Raw genomic sequence first — 18754 nt, 5'->3', positions numbered from 1 at the left:
GTCAGTTGGTAGGGCTCGGCGAGACCTTTCGTTTAAGACCTTTAGACTGGAAATCCATCAACCTGTTGAATTATTAGAAAATTAAAACCGTGCCGCTTTCAATGTTAAGGCTCTCAGGGAGCAAATTTTGACCTTTAGGAGCCAATATCTCGGGCCCTAGTTATCCTACTTCGATTTTCCTCAAGATTTTCGTTAAGATGTGGCTCGTCGAGTTCTTTCAGAGACCCTCAATGCTTTTTTATTAAATACGATCGCACGCCCCGACTCGAAAATTATAAAAAACCACGTTTTTGGGACTTTAAAAATTAATAACTCGGGCTGTTTGGTTTTGATTTGGCTAAACAAAGAATTAAATTTATGCCTATTAAATTCCGCGTCAAACGGTGTGTAACTCAACCCGATTGGGGTCCATTTTACAAAATCAGTACAAAAGAGACACAAAAAGACCAAAATTTTCAACTCTCACCGTCGCAATTTTCAAAAGTTTATTTTTTTGGCGCAAAATGTGACCTTTTTGAGGGTAAATGCGGAAAAGCCAGCGGTGCATTTTTGCGCATTGCAAAATTGGCGAATCCTCTCTGCGTTTCCAACAGCTGAGTGTGTCACAATATCAGTATATCTAATTAATTAGATCTTTATTTACTCTCATCACTTTTACATTTTATCAGAACATAAATTGCAGCAACAGGCGTTTTCTGTTTTCTATCGAGGCTATAAACACGCAAGAAGTTATATATTTTCTCTTCAGTAAGCATCCAGAAGCTGTAGGAAAATGACTGGCAAAATTCAGGTTGTTGTGCTCTTAATGGTCGGGCTGGCTGCTGGCCAGGTGACGTTCGACTGGTGCGAGACCCTGACCGTGCCCTTCTGCCAGGATGTGCCGGACATGCCGTACAACCTGACGTACAAGACCAACGCGCTGAGCCAGAAGAAACAGCAGGACGCCGGACTAGACGTGTTCCTGCCCGTCAAAAACTGCAGCTCGAATTTTCAGGCCTTGTTGTGCAACGTCTTCGCTCCAGTCTGCACCGTCCTTCCGCATCCCATCCCTCCGTGCAGGTCGGCGTGCGTCGCCGCAAAATCCGCTTGCGAGGCGCCGATGAGCCGCTCTGGAATCGCCTGGCCTCACGAGCTCGACTGCGAAAAGTTCCCTGACGACGGCAAACCTTGCATTGACGTTGACGATTCGTCTGCAGAGCAGTGACCTATTATAGCAGCTGCTCCATTTATTGTTTTAGCAAGGTTGGAATTTATTTAACATTAAAAAGAGGAATGATAGTGCCAAAGCCTGGAAAATGCTTGTTGCCAATGCATAAACTCATCCCTTAAACTCATCCAGTTAAAGCCTAAATTGACCTAAGAAGCACTGTAATTTTTTTAGAAAATTAGCTGGAAAGTTATTGTGCTTTTCAAATGATAAGGGCTGTCTCCTTACTTGAAATCCGATTTTATTTCAAAACCAAGAGTTTCCCCAATAAGTGGCGTACACCGTTGGACAGATCTCGACGAGAGGAATCGAAATATGCCAAGGAAATATGTTCAAGCACTTTAAATTTCGGAGAAAATTGGCAAAATTTGAATTTTTACTGTGGGAAGGTCCTTTTTTATTATTGCAAATTGTTGAACAAATTGTTAATGGCATCCAACAATTCAAATAATTTTTAATTGTTGCCCTGTATCATTCCACTTTAAATTAATAAATCTTCACGTTGCTGACGTTCCTCTATAATTTAGTTTTAATTTTATTTCAACCTTTTCCAGTTTAAAATCTTTAGGTGCAATATAAAAATCTATATATAGAAAGAAAAAGAGCCAAAAGAGTTAAAACAAATAATCACGCCTTCTATTCGTGTTTCAAAACATTTCTGTCAAAAAATAAATGCAAATTGCATAGGAACAAGGACGAAAATAGAAGCTCAAAAGAAGTAGATAATTATTTATTATTATATGCGATGCTTTTTAAAACAAACACTGCCTAATCAGCTTCTCTTCAGTTTGCATAAATAACGTGTTTTTCCTTGTGTAATCATATTTTCTAAAAAACATATTCAAAAGAAATTAAAAGCTTTATAATTTTAAAAGGCTCTTTGGATACCCGCAATCAGGTCGGGGTAAAAGGCGCGCGACATTATATATATTTCCTCTCCCACGCGCGCGCTGATAACATCATTTCTTTCTTTCATTCACAGGGCTCGGGTCAACAACTTGTTTACAAAAGAGAAGATCTCACGCAGCACGTGCCGATTTACGCGAAAAAAGGGGAAAAAGGAATCGATTTTACAGGTGACGCTGTGTATGTGTGTGGGTGGGTGAAATCGCTGCCTGCAATGACGTTTTTCACAACCCAGCAGCTCATCTTTCTATTTTTTTTCTGCAATATCGTCAGAGTGTATACTTCGTCATAAGCGCTTAAATTACGTGAAATTCACACTTAGCTAATTTTATTTATAAATATTTTTTGTATAGTCAATTTAGTGTAGCGTGTGTAGCATGATAAATTTTTAAAAATAGTTTAGTTACAATTTTGTTGTTTAAATTTCATCTGGAAAAGCAGCTCAGCAGAAAATAAAATTAATATTTTTTAAATCTTAAAATAGCAAAGTCAACAACTGAAATTATAATAAAAAATCCCTGTAGCAACAAAAAAACAATAAAAAATTAAAAGAAACTGTGTGATTTATTGTGTGTTAAAAACAGTGCAAACGCCGCATTGAATTCAGTTGAGCTCATCTAAAAATAATTTTTCATTGCAGCGCGTTGTGGTCTGCGGAAAACCAACAAGTTTTAGAAAAAATTCCAAAAATCTGCATTTTATCAAGTAAATTTTACATTATTATTCTTTTCGAATTAAATATTGTGATTCATTCTAAACGGTGTGCCTTTTCGGCGACGCAGAATTCTAATTCGAGTTTTTCATCGGTTTCCCACTTTCCCTCCCAGACCTAATTATCATTTTCTATTTCCTCCTTCCACCTCTTTAAATGTAATACTGAAAAGCATGCTTCCTCAGAAGGCAAACCATAACTAAATTGCATTAAAAATTAAAAACAATAAATAATATTATAACCAAATGCAAAATAGTATAAAAATTCGAGCGTAAATTAAAACAGCTAACACATTTTCAACGGGGAAGAAACACAGAAATTTTAGGGTGAAGGGTGAGCACCCCCAAACCGTTCAGCTGGTAAGGGGAGGTCGAGACGAGTCTAACGGAGGATAGTTTTTGCAGAACCCGAGAGTTGGAAATGGCAATGAAAGGAAAACACGAAATAGTCGAAAAATTTGTGTTTTTCAAGTAAACAAGGAAATTTTCCCGTACAAAACTGTCAAGCTCATTTTCAAATTTCCAAAATCAGAATCAACATAATAGACCTTTGACATAGGGCATCAAATTTCATGTTAATTCGACTGGGCTTAACGAGAGGAATCCAAAACACACCCTATTTTACAAACTGGACCACGGGGAGATGAGAAAATGAGGTCCCAAAAGTTTCAAAAATCTTAATTAAATAAAAATTAATAAAATATTTACATTAGACATAATAGTCTCCTCGCAAGGACTGATATCTGGCGTAAATTTCGTAGAGTTTATGTGATTTTGTCCTCCGCTTCGTAACATTTCGACATAAATTGTTTATGGATTGCTGTTTCGACAAAAATATTTGTGAAAAAGATTATTTTTCTATTGAGCATTAATATCTAAACTCTAATCAAGACCTATTTTTCAAAAGGTTAGAATATCAAGCTAAACAATATTGTTTGTTTGTTGTTAACTTCAGAAGAATAGTATTTTCATTTTTATTAATTTTCTCAGCGCAGAAACTCCAGGGTTCAATCCATATAAAAAGATTTGTAACAACGTTAAACGTATGAAATGATAACTAATTGACTAATACTCGATTTCTTTCTACTCTTTCACATGAGCAGGCTTCTGTAGACGGAACCCTTTGACCCTTTCGCCTGCCAGTCTCTCCAAATGCTCTGCAAGAACGAATTCGACTGTCAAATAAAGCACTTCGAGCTCAAAATGAAATTATTTACCACGGCCATTGTTTATTTGTGTTCAATATCACTAACTCGCTTCTTGTGGCGCTCGATTGCCTCCTGGTGGCGTTGGATTTGCTCCTCGTGAAAGATAATTTCACCGTGCAACTCGCCCTTCAGCTGTTTCAGCTGCTCCCTTTGCTGAAAAATTCGTCATGATTAAAGATCTTATCTGTTCGTACACAAGCCTCTTGTTTGTCTTTACTAATGTTAAATTTGTTGATGTGGAAAAATATTTTTAAGAAATAATTCTCTGTTTATAAATTTCGAATTTGAAAATAATAAACAGTCAGGTGAGATACCTGCTTGTAGAAGTACTCCTCTTCGTTGGCAGCCTCCAATTTTCCAAAACTACCTCCAGCAGACCTGATGGAACCGCCGCCGCCGCCTCCTTTGCCGGCTCCACTGCCAAGGTCACCCAGCTGGCCTGACATCAGGCGCACCCTGCAATTAAACGCCACCAGTGAAGTCGATTTGGCAAATTGAACGTGTACGTTATATAAACAAGAGACGCAGTTGAGGTGTACAAATTCGAGTGGCGCAGACTCACAAGAATTTTGCGCGTCAATAGAACCTTCTAACACATTCTACAGTCGAATCAAGGTCATGAAAATATCTGCTAACTCATTTTTGTGAGCACAAGAATTTTCACATGACTGCAGAAAAGAAAACAAATTTAATTAAAATAAGGCGATTTTCTTTGTTTTGCTGACACGAATAATTTAGTATAGAAAAAAAGTTAAAATATTTACAACTGCGCGGTCAAAGAGTTTATTTATGTATTTGTCAAGCAACAGCTGACGAGAAATGCATTTCAGCTACAAACATTATTGCGTTAGATTCAGAGTGAGGAAACACATTTCTGATGTGTGCGTTTCGATTCATCACAAGTCAACTTACGGGACGCGGGACAGTTGGACGGCAAGCACATTTCGCAGCAGAGACATTTTTGGAACAAGCCAGAAGTCGGACTCATGAAGGGGGCGTGGTGAACCAGATAGCTAGCAAGCAGCAAGCAGCGCCTCTTAATTCTGTGGCTTACACCTGCAAACTTAATAAAATTGGTAAAATTGTTATTCTCATTCCTCATGCCGCTGGTCGTTAAAAAATTCTTGGAGTGAATAAACACTTAAAGCATTAATCATTTCAATCGAGCTAAATGAAACGGACTTAAAAGTCGAATCATTTAAGCAGCAAGCTATTTCACAACCAGAATATTCACGTGCTGTTGCCGCCAAATATATTTAAAAATGTACAGCGCCCTTGTTCGGAACGATAGGATTTTGTTTTCGAATCTACTTTTCCGCCTTCCATTTTGTCACTCGCGTAGGAAAAATAGATCTGCCTGAAATTCTTTGTTTTATCGTTGAATATACATTGATTTGCCAAAACCGAGTCATTTTTTTGATAATAAAAAATACATGGATTTAAATCTGCGGTGTTGCTTCAATTTAAGCCAGCCTTAATGAGTCACGTTTGAGTCGTTGAAAGTAGTTCGTAAAGCAAGCGGAGGATCGACCAAACGTGATTTCTTCTACAAGTAACACACGTAGTGAAAATGTCGTTCAGTGGTGACAGACGGTAAGTTTCATTCAAATTCAGTAGATTTAGGGACCCAATTGGGCCCAACGTGTGTTTGGTAGATAGCTTAGTTTGTCTGCTTTGAATTTGTACGGTCGAGACGCCTCGGGACGCCGTACTTTCAGAAAATTTTGCGTTGGCGCTAAGGCTAGAAGCACGCGAGTTGCTTCTGCCAACATGGCGGGGAGGGGCCTCTGTGGGCCTTGCGGGCCCATGCCCGCTCCCAGGCGTTGCTGCCCGCCGCGACGCATTCTCGGCCAAAATTTGCTTATGCATTCGCGGCGAATTCGGCACCATTTGAACCTGAATTTAACCGTTTCACTGGGTCGATTCAAGATAATATGAAAGAGACCCTGAACACGCGCGCGCGTGTGTGTGTGACCGAGGCCCTTTCGACTCAATGCCATTGAAATATTTTCCTAATCTCTGCCGTCCGTGAATAATTAGCGAAATCATTGCACTTTAGTCCTTTCTGTGTGGGTTTTCCCCCAAATTTTCCGGTCTGCGGGGTGCGTTCGCTGCGTGCCCACGTGAGTGTTATCAACAAACATTCATCCTTTGGCACGATTTACCTCATGGACCCGTACATAGACTTCAACTAAATTTTTCTAGGCCTGTTTTGTTCGTAATTATTGGTTTATATGTACTTCGAATATTTCTGGCCATTTTGATTTTTTATCGTTTTAATTTCTAGAATAGAACACAGAAATGATTGATCTGGATGACTAGGCATAACTAATATAACGTCATGTTTATTAAGACTCCTGTGATAGTTAGGTCACGGGTTTTGAAACTATATTGGTTAATAATATGTAGTGTAGAAAACACACCAAAATTAATTTTTTTATGAAGAGAAAGTTTCGGGCAGTGTGCTTTTTGATTATAATTATTTTGTGTGGTGTATTTGTTTCGCTAATGATTTTAAACAATTTATCGTGAAAAACAGCTAATTATTCAACAATATTTACGCTTCCTGTTTGGAATAAAAGGACGCGTTATGGCAATTTGTCACTCAGTTAACGCTTAGTCACTGACAATGCAGCGAGCGTAATGAAATAACCCTTTCTCTCTCTGTTAATTTAACCACGTTGGTTTCATTTTTTTTATTTGTTCACAGGAATGATGAGTACGAGGGAGGCCCAGGGAAGAACGGGCCCGAGGTGTACGACGGCCCGGCCGGCATGAACCCCGACGGCGTCATCGAGTCCAACTGGAATGAGGTGGTCGACAACTTCGACAACATGAAGTTGAAGGAGGAACTTCTGCGTGGCATTTATGCCTACGGTTTCGAGAAGCCGTCTGCTATCCAGCAGCGCGCCATCCTGCCCTGCATCCAGGGCCATGACGTTATCGCTCAGGCTCAGTCAGGTACGTCCTTCACTTTTTTGTGTTAAAGGGGAGCAGCCGTGTGGAATCCCCTTTCGTGGTGGTGAAGAAATAACAATTATTGTCAGTATTGTGTAAATTGTCGCTGCTCGCTCGCTACCTGGAAGCGTGAAGCGAGAGGGTTGGGGGAGGGGGCTCGAATTCCTGCGTGGGTGGTCCATTCCAGAGGAACTTAACTTGTTTTCGTGTTTTTCTTTTTTCGATAGACTGGACAACAAATTTTCTGAAGTAATAAAGTCAACAATTCGATGGAAATTGTTGAGCTGAAAATGTTTTCAACATTTAACAGGGTTCCGATTTGATTTTTACCGAATCGGTTTTTTCCAGGCCGAAAAACCGAATAAAACCCACCATTTTACTCCAGGCTCCAATATTTTCAGTACAAAAAAGGTTTTTTAACGCTAAAAAATATTGCTGCATTTTTGCGCATTGAAAAATTGGCAAGCCCAGGGGTTCAGGGAACGAGTTTCATCGTTTCTTTAAAAAATACAGTGAAAAGCAAATTTAAAAAACCTCTTAAAACCAAAAAACAGTCTTGGGCCAAACTGGTTCAACCCAGCCGAACACTGAATAGTCTTGAATTAATTTAATCTGCCCTTTTCAGGTACTGGTAAGACTGCTACTTTCTCGATATCAATCCTGCAGCAGATCGACACCACTCTGATGGAGTGCCAGGCTCTTATTCTCGCTCCGACGAGAGAACTTGCCCAGCAGATCCAGAAGGTTTGCGCATTTTGATTGAAAACAACAATTTTCTAATTATTTGGCTGTGCGACTCAGGTGGTGATCGCTCTGGGCGACTTCATGAAGGCTAACTGCCATGCTTGCATTGGTGGCACCAACGTCCGAGAGGACATCCGCCGTCTGGAAGCCGGTGCTCATGTTGTCGTCGGCACTCCCGGCCGAGTCTACGACATGATCAGCAGGGGCGCCCTCAGTGAGTCTAGCGGCCATTTGGTAAAAGCCTCTTTGAAATTGACCATTCTGTACTCTTCCAGGGACGAACTTCATCAAAATTTTCGTTCTGGATGAGGCTGACGAGATGTTGTCCAGGGGATTCACCGAGCAGATTCACGACGTCTTCAAGACTCTCCGTTGCGCCGACGTTCAGGTGTGAATCGTTGTTTCCCTTGTTGTCTAGCTTAAATATTGATGAATAATTTTTTTCCGATCGCAGGTCATCCTGCTGTCTGCGACGATGCCCGATGATGTGCTCAACGTGAGCAAGTGCTTCATGCGCAACCCTGTGCGCATCTTGGTTAAGAAGGAGGAGTTGACCCTGGAGGGTATCAAGCAGTTCTTCGTGAACGTCGAACGTGAAGATTGGAAGCTCGACACTCTTTGCGATCTGTACGATACGCTCTCAATCACGCAAGCGGTTATTTTCTGCAACACCCGTCGCAAGGTAACATAATTTTAATAATTTAATTTAAACAAATTTAATAATTTTGGCTGTCAGGTGGACTGGCTGACTGAGAACATGCACCACCGTGACTTCACGGTGTCCGCCATGCACGGCGACATGGACCAGAAGGAACGTGACGTGATCATGAGGCAATTCCGTACCGGATCCTCGCGCGTCCTCATCACCACTGATCTGCTGGCTCGCGGCATTGACGTTCAGCAGGTGTCTCTCGTCATTAACTACGACCTTCCTTCAAACCGGGAAAACTATATACATAGGTGAGTTGATTTTGGAAAGGCGTCCCATTGCAAAATGCTCATGTTTGTGTTAATTTGTGTCGCAGGATCGGTCGAGGTGGACGTTTCGGTCGTAAGGGTGTGGCCATCAATTTTGTGACCGCTGAGGACAAGCGTACGCTGAAAGACATTGAGCAGTTTTACAACACGGTGATTGAGGAAATGCCGAAGAACGTGGCAGACCTCATCTAAGCGGAATCGAGGGATGAACAGTCAGAGTGAATGATTGAATGCGGAGAGAGCATAATTCCAACAGAAACGCGCATCTGTGAACCACATTAAAGGGTCATACGCGCCTCCATAATTGTATTCCCTCTGTCTCTCATTTAATTTTTTTTCTATTTATAATTGGGACGTTGTTCTAAAAGCTTGCGTCACTTGGTAAAATTCATTTGAATAACAGCTAGGAGCTATTAATAATAAAAAAACAAAAAAAATAAACTCTCGCGTGTCCATTTCTCATTAACGTTGTGCGATCTAGTGAAGTGAAAAACCTGAAGGTTTACGGTGAGGGTGTGTTCTCATCAACTTTATTCTTTAGTGGTCAACAATGCAGCGCAGTCAGTCATCGTCTGCACACATGCAATTTTACAATAATATTCACACGCACGCACGCACACTATCAGTCGTGTCCCTATCGTAGTGAGCTACCTATTGCATAGTCCTCAACACTTTCACACGAAAATCAACAGTATCACAGAACGAAAATTAATCATATAAGTTTGTATGGCAGCCGAAGGGTGAGATAAAACGTCTTTGGCTCAAACTAACAAAAAGTGACGTGGGATTTCTCGAGGTGGGGGTTCAAGCAGGGGCTAGCCGTCCAGCGGGGGCCCCAGGTACACCATGGACACCTCTGTATTGCCGTACACAGCGGACACCGACGGAAACAGTCTCTTTGAAGGCAAACCTGTGGAGATAAATATTTTTAATCAATGAACTTCATACTTTCTTGAATGAAGAAATTAATTACCCCTGAATGCAACCCCAAGGAACTCGTAGTTCTTCTCAAAAGAAAGAGTGTTGTCTTCACAGTCGAGGATGACCCTGATCCGCTCTCCAACCTAAAATATAATTACTGCAACTCAAATTATAGAAATTATATAACTGATTTTCACCTGGTACTTTGGAGCGTTATTTAAAAGAGGATAATTCCCGTGCGCATCACCATTGTGAAGTAAATGGTTGTCCACTAAATTCCACCCCCAGCTTTGGTCGTCGGAGCCCAAAAGAGCCACATAACTGCAATTAATTCAAATTAATATTGAGATATTTATAAATTCTGATATTCGCGGCAATAAATTACCCATGGCACTGAAGCTGAGCGTCTCGAGTTGTAATCCCAACAACAGCTACCGTTCCTAGCGGGCCTTCCCAAATGACTTCCCAGGCGTGCCGACCACTTCGAAATCCGATTTTCCCTCTCGACGCGTCTGTGCTCTGTTGGAAATATTTTAATTAATTAAAAAACGCACATTTCAATTAAAAAGGCGGCAACCTGAGCCACTGGGTTGCGGTGTATGGTGAAGCCGTTGGGCTTGACGTAGATATTCCGGGAGGTGTCATTGGGGTTCCACGCGTGGTAGAATGCCCTTAGCTTGCTCTTGTAGGAGGGCAGCGACGCCAAAAGGTCGGACTTGAGGGCCTCCTCGGCCAGCCGCCGCACGCAGTGCAGCCGCCACACGTCGTTGTTCTCATCACAGAGGATTTTGTACCACCACCGGCACACGAGTGAGCAGTTCCGCAAGTCCGGCAGCTCGAGGTACGAAAAAATTAACTCCAGGACGTGGTCCGTCACACTGTTGATGGACATTTTGCCGCACGCCACTCGTACCAACCGCCCCGCCCCGCCTGCCAGTCACACGGGTCCCGGCTTTCGCAAAGCTGCAAAGCAGAAGACCGAGAGAGAAGACCCTTAAACACGGACCACGCCCACTTTTAGTACTCCTCTGGTTCCTGTGTGTGAGTAGGCAAAGAAGTTCTGCGGTCGCTCACAGACTGCAGGTCAAGCGCTTCTTCAGTTTTTCTCTGCGTTCTATCATGAGAATAAAAGGAAGTGGGGGGAGAATGTTGCAAGTTTTTGCCTTCGCGGCCTCTGATTGGCTGAATACATTCTCGACGAGCCACTAGTGAGTAAACAAAGAAATTCTTGTTCAGGATTCTCAGGGAGAAGCACTGAAGAAAAAAGAATTCAGAATCCGACGACCATGGCAGTGTGCTCCAGAGGATTTCGGCTCTTATTGCGACCCTTCTTGCGCCCTGTCGAGGTGCTTCGAGCCCCAGCCCGATGTAGTAACGCGGGGAGCGCCTGTAAGAACGAAAATTTTTCGTTTCTTGTTCATTTTATTACAAATTTCGTGTTTGCAGTGACCAGTAGGAAAAGGTTTTACCGGAAGACCAGTGTCCTGGACGCAGGTGGCGGTCTGTGGGAGGTGACCTTGGATCAGAGAAGGGTGCGCACCCCTGCGGGACAGGTGCTTAGGGTGGATAACGAGTCTCTTGCGCTAGCTTTGTGTCATGAATGGGACTCTCAGAAAGACACGATTAACCTCAGCGCTATGCATTTGGTAATTTTTAATATTCATATTTTTTGTATCCAAGTTTAAAATTGATCCACAGCACGGACTTGTCACCACTGCGTTAGACAACCCAAACAAGCTGACCAAAATGGACTTGGCCAACAGCATAATTCAGTATATTGAGACTGACACAGTTCTTTTCCATTCTGAAGTATGTGTACCGTGTTTGCTAAATAATATTATTAATGTGGTATTAATTTCAGGAGCCGGAAGACTTAAAAACTCTGCAAGCAGAGAGATGGAATCCTGTGCTTGCTTGGTTCAACGACGTCATGAACACTTCCTTGCGATACACGACCTCTATTGAACCTCCTGAAGTCACTGTCAATGACAAGCAGGCTGTGCAGAGGTTATATTTAACCAGAAATTACGGTCTAAAATTTTGACCATGACTTTTGCAGATATCTTTTGTCCCATTCATTTTTGGCGCTTCACGGACTGAGTTACGCGACAGACGTCCTGAAGTCTATTGTCCTCGGAGCAGCAGTTGCTAGGAGACACTTGACTGTGCCCGAGGCGGTGCTGCTGTCGCGTCTTGAGGAGGATTTCCAGTGCGATCATTGGGGCCGTGTGGAATGGAGTCACGACATCTCCCAAGAGGATGCGCAGGCTAGGTTGGCGGCTGCTTCTATTTTGATTCAGTTATCCATGCCTAGTCCGATTGCAACGCAAAAAAAGCATAATCTAGGAGGACAGTAAATAAAATTCAGCTGTGAGTTTAGATTTTATCTCGTATATTTATTAAACAGAAACAGTAGGAATAATATTTAATTACAAACGATGCTTCACAATCTCCTTAAATGCTAAAAACGCATTAAAAATATTATTTGAATGCCGACGGACCGGTCTGCAACATGCTGATTTTCAGGCCAGAGGCGTCTCTGCCGATCTCGGCCACCATGCACACCGTGCAAACACGGCCAGCAAACTGGGGGAAGTAACTAGCGTGGCAGAGTGGACAGACGACCTCTGGCGTGCCTTGGTAGATGGGCTTGTGTGAGTAGCCACAAAGCTGGAATGGATTGTGCTGGTCGTACTCCAGCTCATGCTCGTCTGTTGGCGTCTTGTCACACACCTGCAAGCAGAAACTCAATAAAGTTAAACAGTGTTAAGATCCCGTCTAAAAAATAAACATTTTTTGTTTTATCAGAACCTCTTAATCCTCCGCTACGCGGAAAAGTTTTTCGCCAGCGGTAAAATTGTCCAAACTTATCGATTCTGATCAGCCCATGATGAAAAATAGTGAATTCAGACAATTTTACCACTGGCGAAAAAGTCCGTCAGCCTTTTTTCCGCGGCGCAAATGAAATATCTACTTACTTGAAGAATTTTCCTGACTGTGGCCGCCACATCTGGCGCGGGGCCGAGCTCGAGCAGGCGGTGCGCGAACGAGGCGGCAGTCTTGAAATTTCCAAGCTTGTAGAACAGGTTGAGCGCCGTCCTCAGGGTCAGTTTCAAATGCACCTGCTGCAGGTTGCAGTGCGTGAAGTAGGCGGCCATTTCGCAGCTCCTCCTCTTATCCTCGGGTGTTGCAGTGCTCCAGGCCGGCAATTCCTTCCTGATCAGCTCCAGATTGAGGCCGAGGATGTAGTCGCGGCAAATCTTCAGCAGCTGATTCGCCTCGCTGATTTCCTGTCTGTTCTCCACCACGAGCAGGGGAATACTGAGCAGAAGTGCACGCAGGTTTTTAACCGCCTCTTGGAACTTTGCATTTGTTGTCAACTGGTAGCAGTTCTGGCAGGAGAAATATTTATATTAATTGTTGCAATAACATGAGCCGCCGCATGGTTTTGGCAGTGTCAACAAGGTAATCTGACGTGATTCCCATCATCAAAATTTTTATTATAGCTTATTTTGGGTTGATGCAATTTAAAAGTCAATGTGTGCGTTGAGACATTCGTACAGCCTAATCAAATGAACACCAAATTTGAGGTCAAAGGTCACTAAAGGTTATTTTAAAAATTTTCGGGTAATTTTTGGAAATAGGAATCGTAGACACCCCTCAAAAGTGGTCTCAGGGTACAAGTGAACTTTTATGAAAATTTCAAGGTGTTGTTTGGCTTTTTAATGAATAAATTAATTTTTAAAGATTTTATTTCTATTTTAGAAAATAATTTGAGCGCAAAATTTTGGGTTCAAAGCGTCAGAAATGTCAAAACTGCACAACGTTTGACTTGTCATGAAATCTCCTGGTGAGCTGACTGGTTTTTGGGCTGCTCATTACTCAAACAGCAATTGCCCATAATTTCATCCCTTGAGTTTTTGAAAGGGCAAACAGGAATTTATAAAAAAGTTACCTGTAGCCTTTGGACCAAGACTGAGAGTTTCAATCCAACAGCCGGTAGTCGCCCATTAGGATTGGGACCTTTGTAACTTCTTTGGGGATACGCCAACAGGGCAGGTAGCAAAGGCAGAGCGGCGAATGAAGTCTTGCTCCGGCTGTAGGTGCTCATGAAAAGCTGTCTGTACGGTTCAAAGTTGACCACTCCAAGCTGAGATTGAAAACATCAAATCGAAATACATTTTTTTTTAAAGAAAAAGCTGTACCTGTGCTTGAAGCAATTTAAATGCAGTGGCGAAAGATCCAGCAACAACATGATCCACGACCAAAGGCGAGGAGTTGACCCAGGCCATGGTTGGCGCCATTCCCTTTGTTGGAGGGGAAAAGTAGTCTGCTTCTCCTGCTGCGTGTGCGCTTGGCTCTTCAGGGGGCAGTTCCAAGTCGTCGCCGCCCAGATCCCATCCACCATCTAAAAAGGAAAAAATTAAATTCAATCCAGTCAGATCTTAACAAAATAATTTTAAATGAGAGAAAAATGTCCTATCTCACCTCCGTCAGAGCCGATAATTTCGTCATCACCAAAGTCATCTTTGACTTCTCCATCGTCGTCGAGCCGCAGATCAGCGTCGTCTCCCCAACCACCCGCGTCAACTTCAATAGCCGCATCGCCAGGCTCCTCAACTGCAGCCAAAGCCATGTGGACGTTGCGCTTGTTCCTGCTGGCCATGGCACCTTCGAAGAAGCTCTTGGACACAGTGAGCAGTGGCCAGTTGGTTTCAGCCTGCATCACGGGAATCGGTGGTCGGAAGCAGGTCGCATTCGCATTTGGCTCAGGCAGCTGCACCTTCTCAGGATCGACCATCTGCTTGATGGCGTCAGCCTCCTCGTTCAGGTTGTGGGTCCTCGCGGTCAGGTAGGCCAGCGACAACTGGCCGCAGTTCTAAAATTGATAAATTTATTTATTTGTCTCTCCGTGGCCAGAATTTTTTCAGATTTGCCTACCTTGAGAATTTTGACCCTTTCCTGGACGTCCCCGAGCATCAACGATCCCTGGAACTGTCCAGAGGTGTCCTTGCGGATTTCAGCAATGTTGTTCATCTTCCTCAGCTTTTCCAGATTGCCCGTGATGAGGTAGAGGAAGGAAAGCTTGTCGAAGCTCTTGGTCCTCTGGTAGCACATCTCCACGACCTGGTGGTTGCCCTGCATCAGGGCCGCCTGTCCCAACTGCTCCCAGCACGCCTTGTCGTCCAGCGCACGAGCGGCTTCCAGAGCCACTTCGATGTTGCCGCACTCGAGGGCCAAACCAAAGCGGGTCTTCTCGTCCTTGACGAAGTGCAGGGCCACCTCAGGGTAGCCCTTCTGCTGCAGGTAGGCGATGATGCTCTGGCCGACCAGCCGGGCGTTTCGCACCATGTGCAGCACCTAAATTGAATTATTGTCAGTTAAATTTAGCATTATTACTTGTTTTTGAGAGGGCATTAAATAAGGGTCTGGGTTTTCTTCTGAAAATCATAGAAATTATTAAAATGAGAAAATAATTTTTCTTATAGAATTCTCAAATAAATTAACTTAATTTTGGGTATTTTGATTTTTCCCCGAAACAAATTTAAAGGTTCCCTAACGGCCAGTGAAATTTTCTACAAGCTATGTGCGAAAAAAGTAAATTTGAGGAAAAATTACTCAATAGGAAAACACTGGAAATTTAATCAGCTTTCTGAATATATGCAGATTTTTACGCCACTATCAACTGCTGAGTTTTATTGAGGCCACACACAGACCCCCTTAACAATCTTAATTTTTGGAAATATAAAAATTCCTTTCAAGATTCAGAAGTAAGTTATCTCCTCACTATTACATTTTCATAATTTGTGTCACACCGGAAGTAATAAATTTCCTTAGCTCAAAAAAGATTGGCTGGTAAATTTCGAAAAATCGTATTTAGGGGCACTTTTGGTCAGAAGAATATGAAAAAAATTGTTCAGTTAGGGTTAACTTTGCATGTAATAAAAAAATCAATATCATTTCACCTTAAAAAAAAAACTATCAGGTCCTAACAGAGTAGGGAAAATTTTCAAATTAAAATAATACCTCTTCATATTTGCGGTTGATCAAGGCAAGCTTGAACTTATATTCAGTAGGATCAATGTTGAGGATGCGAGGTCTGCACTCCCTGTCGAGGCAGAACACTTGGTTGCCTCTGATCTTGGTGATGTAGATCGGAAGGTCCAAAGTGCGGATAATCCCGTAGTCCCTGATTGAATGAATCAATTATTGATCAAATTTTCCAATCATAACAAATTAAATCTTACCCGTTGGTGATGCAGTACTTTATGTGGTTGCTGGTGGTGTAGACAAAGACGCCGCAGTCGTCCCAAGCTCCTGACTTGACGCGCGTGTTTTCCCTGACCGTGCAAAGCGTTTCCAGGCGCTTGTTGCAAATGGTGACGGTGTGTTTGGCCAGCAGGGCGACGTGCGACATGTCCGACGACCACACGACGTATCTGCACTGCGCCATCTTTACAGAGGCGAGGCTCCTGGGGGGAAACAAAAATAATTATTTGCAAATCAGTTTGATAGACACGAATCTAAAACCTCTTTTGCTGGACGTCGAAGAGAGTGACGCCGTCAGGGTCTCTCAGCAACAGCATGCCGGTGCCGGCGTAGAAAATTTCTTCGCAGTTTGGCGTGGTCACCTTCTTTGTCACTTCATTCTTCAAATTTTTAATTATGACCGAATGAGTGCGGTCGAGCACGGCGAATCTGTTGCGAGCAACCCAGATGGCGGTGATGCCCGAGGAGCGCTTGTTCTCCACGTTGTCAGGTGGCGAGTTTGAATCCACGTCCTTCGGCACCATGTATAAATCGTAAACGCTGTTCTCGATGTTCTCTGTCCTTGTTATCAGCAGCACCGAGTTTTCAGCAGGATTGTACGACATGCTGAAATTAATTAAATTTAAAAAACTACTTTTAAGAACAAGATTATGGGCACGTTAATTTCTGAGCACCCTGAAAGACTCAAATTGCACTAAAAAAATTCATAAATTTATAAACATAGTTTTAGAAGCCTACCTGTGCACCAGGGTCTTGCCACCTCCTCTAATCATCATGAGAGGAATGTCTTTGGAAGTGGTAAAGTCGAGTCTCCGCAAGTAGCGCTCCTTAATGTAATAGAGCAAATTTCCGTGCACAGCATATGCTGGTCTTTCTCTTTCCAGCTGCAAAATTCGCTTTAAATCCCTGGCTCACCGAATCAAACGTTAAAAAATATACCTTGAAAATGACCATGCCGCAGTCATGGCCGGCGGCAAACAGGTTCAGGGTGGGGTGAGCGACCAGCATCCAGAAGCGCTCGTTCTCCCGGCGGAAGGTGTTGAGGCAGGTGCGTTTTGTCATGTCCCACACTCGGATACTCTTGTCCTCGGCGTTCGAGATGATCAGCTCTTGACGCGGATGGAACAGCACGCAGGACACGTTGTTGTAGTGCCCGCGACACGTGTCCACTTCCCACGCCTGAAAAAATATTTAAGTTAACACATTTCGGGAGAAATTGGCTTTGAACGCAGAATGAAAATGGGTTATGTGCACTCAAAAGTTCATACAGGATTTGGTTATTGGAGTGTCAATTTAATACAATTTTTGTTTTGTAAATTTTCACTCAAAGGGGAATATCAATCATTTACCTCCGGCTAAACAGGCAAGTGAAGCAAACCGAGAAACAAAACAATAATTAACGAAATTAAACATATCATAACTGAGAGTATGCTTCTTGCAGTGGCTGACGAGATTAACAATAAATTAAAAATAAAAATACCTTGGCCTCATTCATTCTCCACAATTTGACTTGCCGGTCGTCAGCACCAGACACAATCAGCGGCATCGTCGGGTGGAAACTGGCCCAGTTTACGCCGCGATCGTGGCCTTCTAACACGTGCTTTACGACCGCATCAGCCTGACCGAAAATTTCGGTCGATCCAGGGTTTTTCAGGTGATCTTCAAGCCCACCAGGGCCGGGCGCAACATTCTTTTTCCTCAGTCCTGTAACCGTAATTTAATTTAGTTTATTTTATAATTACTACTGACGTGTCTGTTGACTACAAACAAAATATTAAATGTGATAAAAAATATTTTCAGCTGGTTTGCTGCGTTTAAAAATGTAAAAAAGCAACATTCATTTCGCAAACATGATTTTCTTTTGATTCTGACATCACAGTACGAAAGACTCCTGTTTTAATCACCTGAGATGTCCCAAACGCGGACAGTCTGATCGAGGGACGCAGACACGACGATATCCTCAGTAGGGTGGAATTGGGCGCACATGACGTAGTGGTTGTGTCCAGTGAGGACGCAGATGCACTGTCTGCTCTGCCAGTTCCAGATCCTGATGGTCTGGTCGTCGGAGGCGCTGAGAATCCACGGGTACTCGTGGTGGAAGAAGGTGGTGCGGATGTAGTCGAGGTGGCCCAGCAGGGTGAAGATGCACCGCTTCTGCTTGTAGTTCCACACCTTGATCTTGTAGTCGTCGCCGCCGGACACAAACAACGGCTGCTGGTTGTGGAAGCAGATGCCTCGCACCGGGCCGTCGTGCTCGTCGAATTTCTCCAGCAGGGTGCACATACGATAGTCCCATAACTGGATGACACCGTTGTGCAGACTGATAAAAATCAAATTGAATAAATGAGACTCGTAAAATATTGTTAACCTTTTACGAACCTTGAAAGGACCCACGGTCTCTTGGGGTGGAAGGATAGACCCTTTACCCTGGCTGATTTCGTCTCAAACTTTGTCAGCATTTTGATTTTCAGTCACAGCTGAGCCGGCGACTTGAGATTTTAAAGCTTCCTGGTTCTTGCTATCCTTTCGTGCCAACTCTGGGAATGTAAAGACGTTGAAGTTAGTACGATCTTTTTATTTAAAGCAATGTTCTTTTCGAAAACAATACGTGTGATAATAGAATCTTAATTATTTAAATTTTACCTAAATCTAGTGACAGCCTAGTGTTGGCAAAGTACACATCATCACCGAATAAGGAGGCGTTGCCCGAATTCGTGCTTGTTCGTCTTGCTGTCAAGAGCTGCAGTGTTGCCAACTGCAAAAATGAATTTTATATTTTAACTGTGCGCATGCGTCATTTTGAAATACGTTGCTGTAGTTGGTACACAAAAACACATGTGCAACAATTCGA

At 43.0% G+C, this 18754-nt stretch overlaps 6 protein-coding genes across 7 annotated transcripts; 3 read left to right on the top strand and 3 right to left on the bottom strand.

The window, feature by feature from the left end:
- Window positions 1-772: 772 nt before the first annotated feature.
- LOC135942507 (frizzled-2-like) lies at window positions 773-1204 on the top strand. The gene has a single exon (XM_065488642.1). The coding sequence runs from the start codon at window positions 773-775 to the stop codon at window positions 1202-1204; it is 432 nt and encodes a 143-aa protein (XP_065344714.1).
- A 2551-nt stretch (window positions 1205-3755) lies between these two features.
- LOC135944624 (ATPase inhibitor A, mitochondrial-like) lies at window positions 3756-5096 on the bottom strand. Its single transcript, XM_065491701.1, has 4 exons — window positions 4945-5096; window positions 4347-4488; window positions 4042-4185; window positions 3756-3981 (listed from the first exon to the last, which is right to left on the bottom strand). The coding sequence occupies exons 1-3, from the start codon at window positions 4989-4991 to the stop codon at window positions 4054-4056; spliced, it is 321 nt and encodes a 106-aa protein (XP_065347773.1). The 5' UTR covers window positions 4992-5096; the 3' UTR covers window positions 3756-3981; window positions 4042-4053.
- Window positions 5097-5471: 375 nt separating this feature from the next.
- On the top strand, window positions 5472-9021 carry LOC135944620 (eukaryotic initiation factor 4A-I-like). 2 transcript variants are annotated; one of them, XM_065491697.1, is made up of 8 exons: window positions 5472-5625; window positions 6743-6993; window positions 7616-7734; window positions 7792-7948; window positions 8010-8122; window positions 8189-8416; window positions 8471-8694; window positions 8760-9021. In XM_065491697.1, the coding sequence occupies exons 1-8, from the start codon at window positions 5603-5605 to the stop codon at window positions 8902-8904; spliced, it is 1260 nt and encodes a 419-aa protein (XP_065347769.1). In that variant the 5' UTR covers window positions 5472-5602; the 3' UTR covers window positions 8905-9021. The 2 variants fall into 2 exon arrangements, with proteins under 2 accessions (XP_065347769.1, XP_065347770.1); XM_065491698.1 differs by lacking the exon at window positions 5472-5625 and adding an exon at window positions 6647-6672.
- A 192-nt stretch (window positions 9022-9213) lies between these two features.
- Fsn (F-box synaptic protein) lies at window positions 9214-10605 on the bottom strand. Its single transcript, XM_065491700.1, has 5 exons — window positions 10211-10605; window positions 10019-10152; window positions 9831-9954; window positions 9686-9776; window positions 9214-9622 (listed from the first exon to the last, which is right to left on the bottom strand). The coding sequence occupies exons 1-5, from the start codon at window positions 10523-10525 to the stop codon at window positions 9528-9530; spliced, it is 759 nt and encodes a 252-aa protein (XP_065347772.1). The 5' UTR covers window positions 10526-10605; the 3' UTR covers window positions 9214-9527.
- A 259-nt stretch (window positions 10606-10864) lies between these two features.
- On the top strand, window positions 10865-12443 carry l(2)k14505 (ATP synthase mitochondrial F1 complex assembly factor 2 homolog l(2)k14505). The gene is made up of 6 exons (XM_065491699.1): window positions 10865-11022; window positions 11080-11279; window positions 11332-11442; window positions 11495-11640; window positions 11693-12003; window positions 12160-12443. The coding sequence occupies exons 1-5, from the start codon at window positions 10920-10922 to the stop codon at window positions 11988-11990; spliced, it is 858 nt and encodes a 285-aa protein (XP_065347771.1). The 5' UTR covers window positions 10865-10919; the 3' UTR covers window positions 11991-12003; window positions 12160-12443.
- Window positions 12009-18645, bottom strand: alphaCOP (coatomer subunit alpha). The gene is made up of 15 exons (XM_065491696.1): window positions 18547-18645; window positions 18283-18440; window positions 17808-18223; window positions 17384-17607; window positions 16843-17082; window positions 16642-16787; window positions 16165-16509; window positions 15882-16106; window positions 15661-15823; window positions 14575-14994; window positions 14122-14512; window positions 13839-14041; window positions 13589-13783; window positions 12612-13025; window positions 12009-12366 (listed from the first exon to the last, which is right to left on the bottom strand). Exons 2-15 carry the CDS (start codon window positions 18360-18362, stop codon window positions 12115-12117), a joined length of 3714 nt encoding a protein of 1237 aa, XP_065347768.1. The 5' UTR covers window positions 18363-18440; window positions 18547-18645; the 3' UTR covers window positions 12009-12114.
- Between the last annotated feature and the right edge of the window lie 109 nt (window positions 18646-18754).

The sequence above is a fragment of the Cloeon dipterum genome, chromosome 4 (genome assembly GCF_949628265.1).
Source record: "Cloeon dipterum chromosome 4, ieCloDipt1.1, whole genome shotgun sequence".
Classification (NCBI taxonomy): domain Eukaryota; kingdom Metazoa; phylum Arthropoda; class Insecta; order Ephemeroptera; family Baetidae; genus Cloeon; species Cloeon dipterum.
Note: the sequence above shows the minus strand (reverse complement) of the source record. Positions and strands in the feature narration are given on the sequence as shown.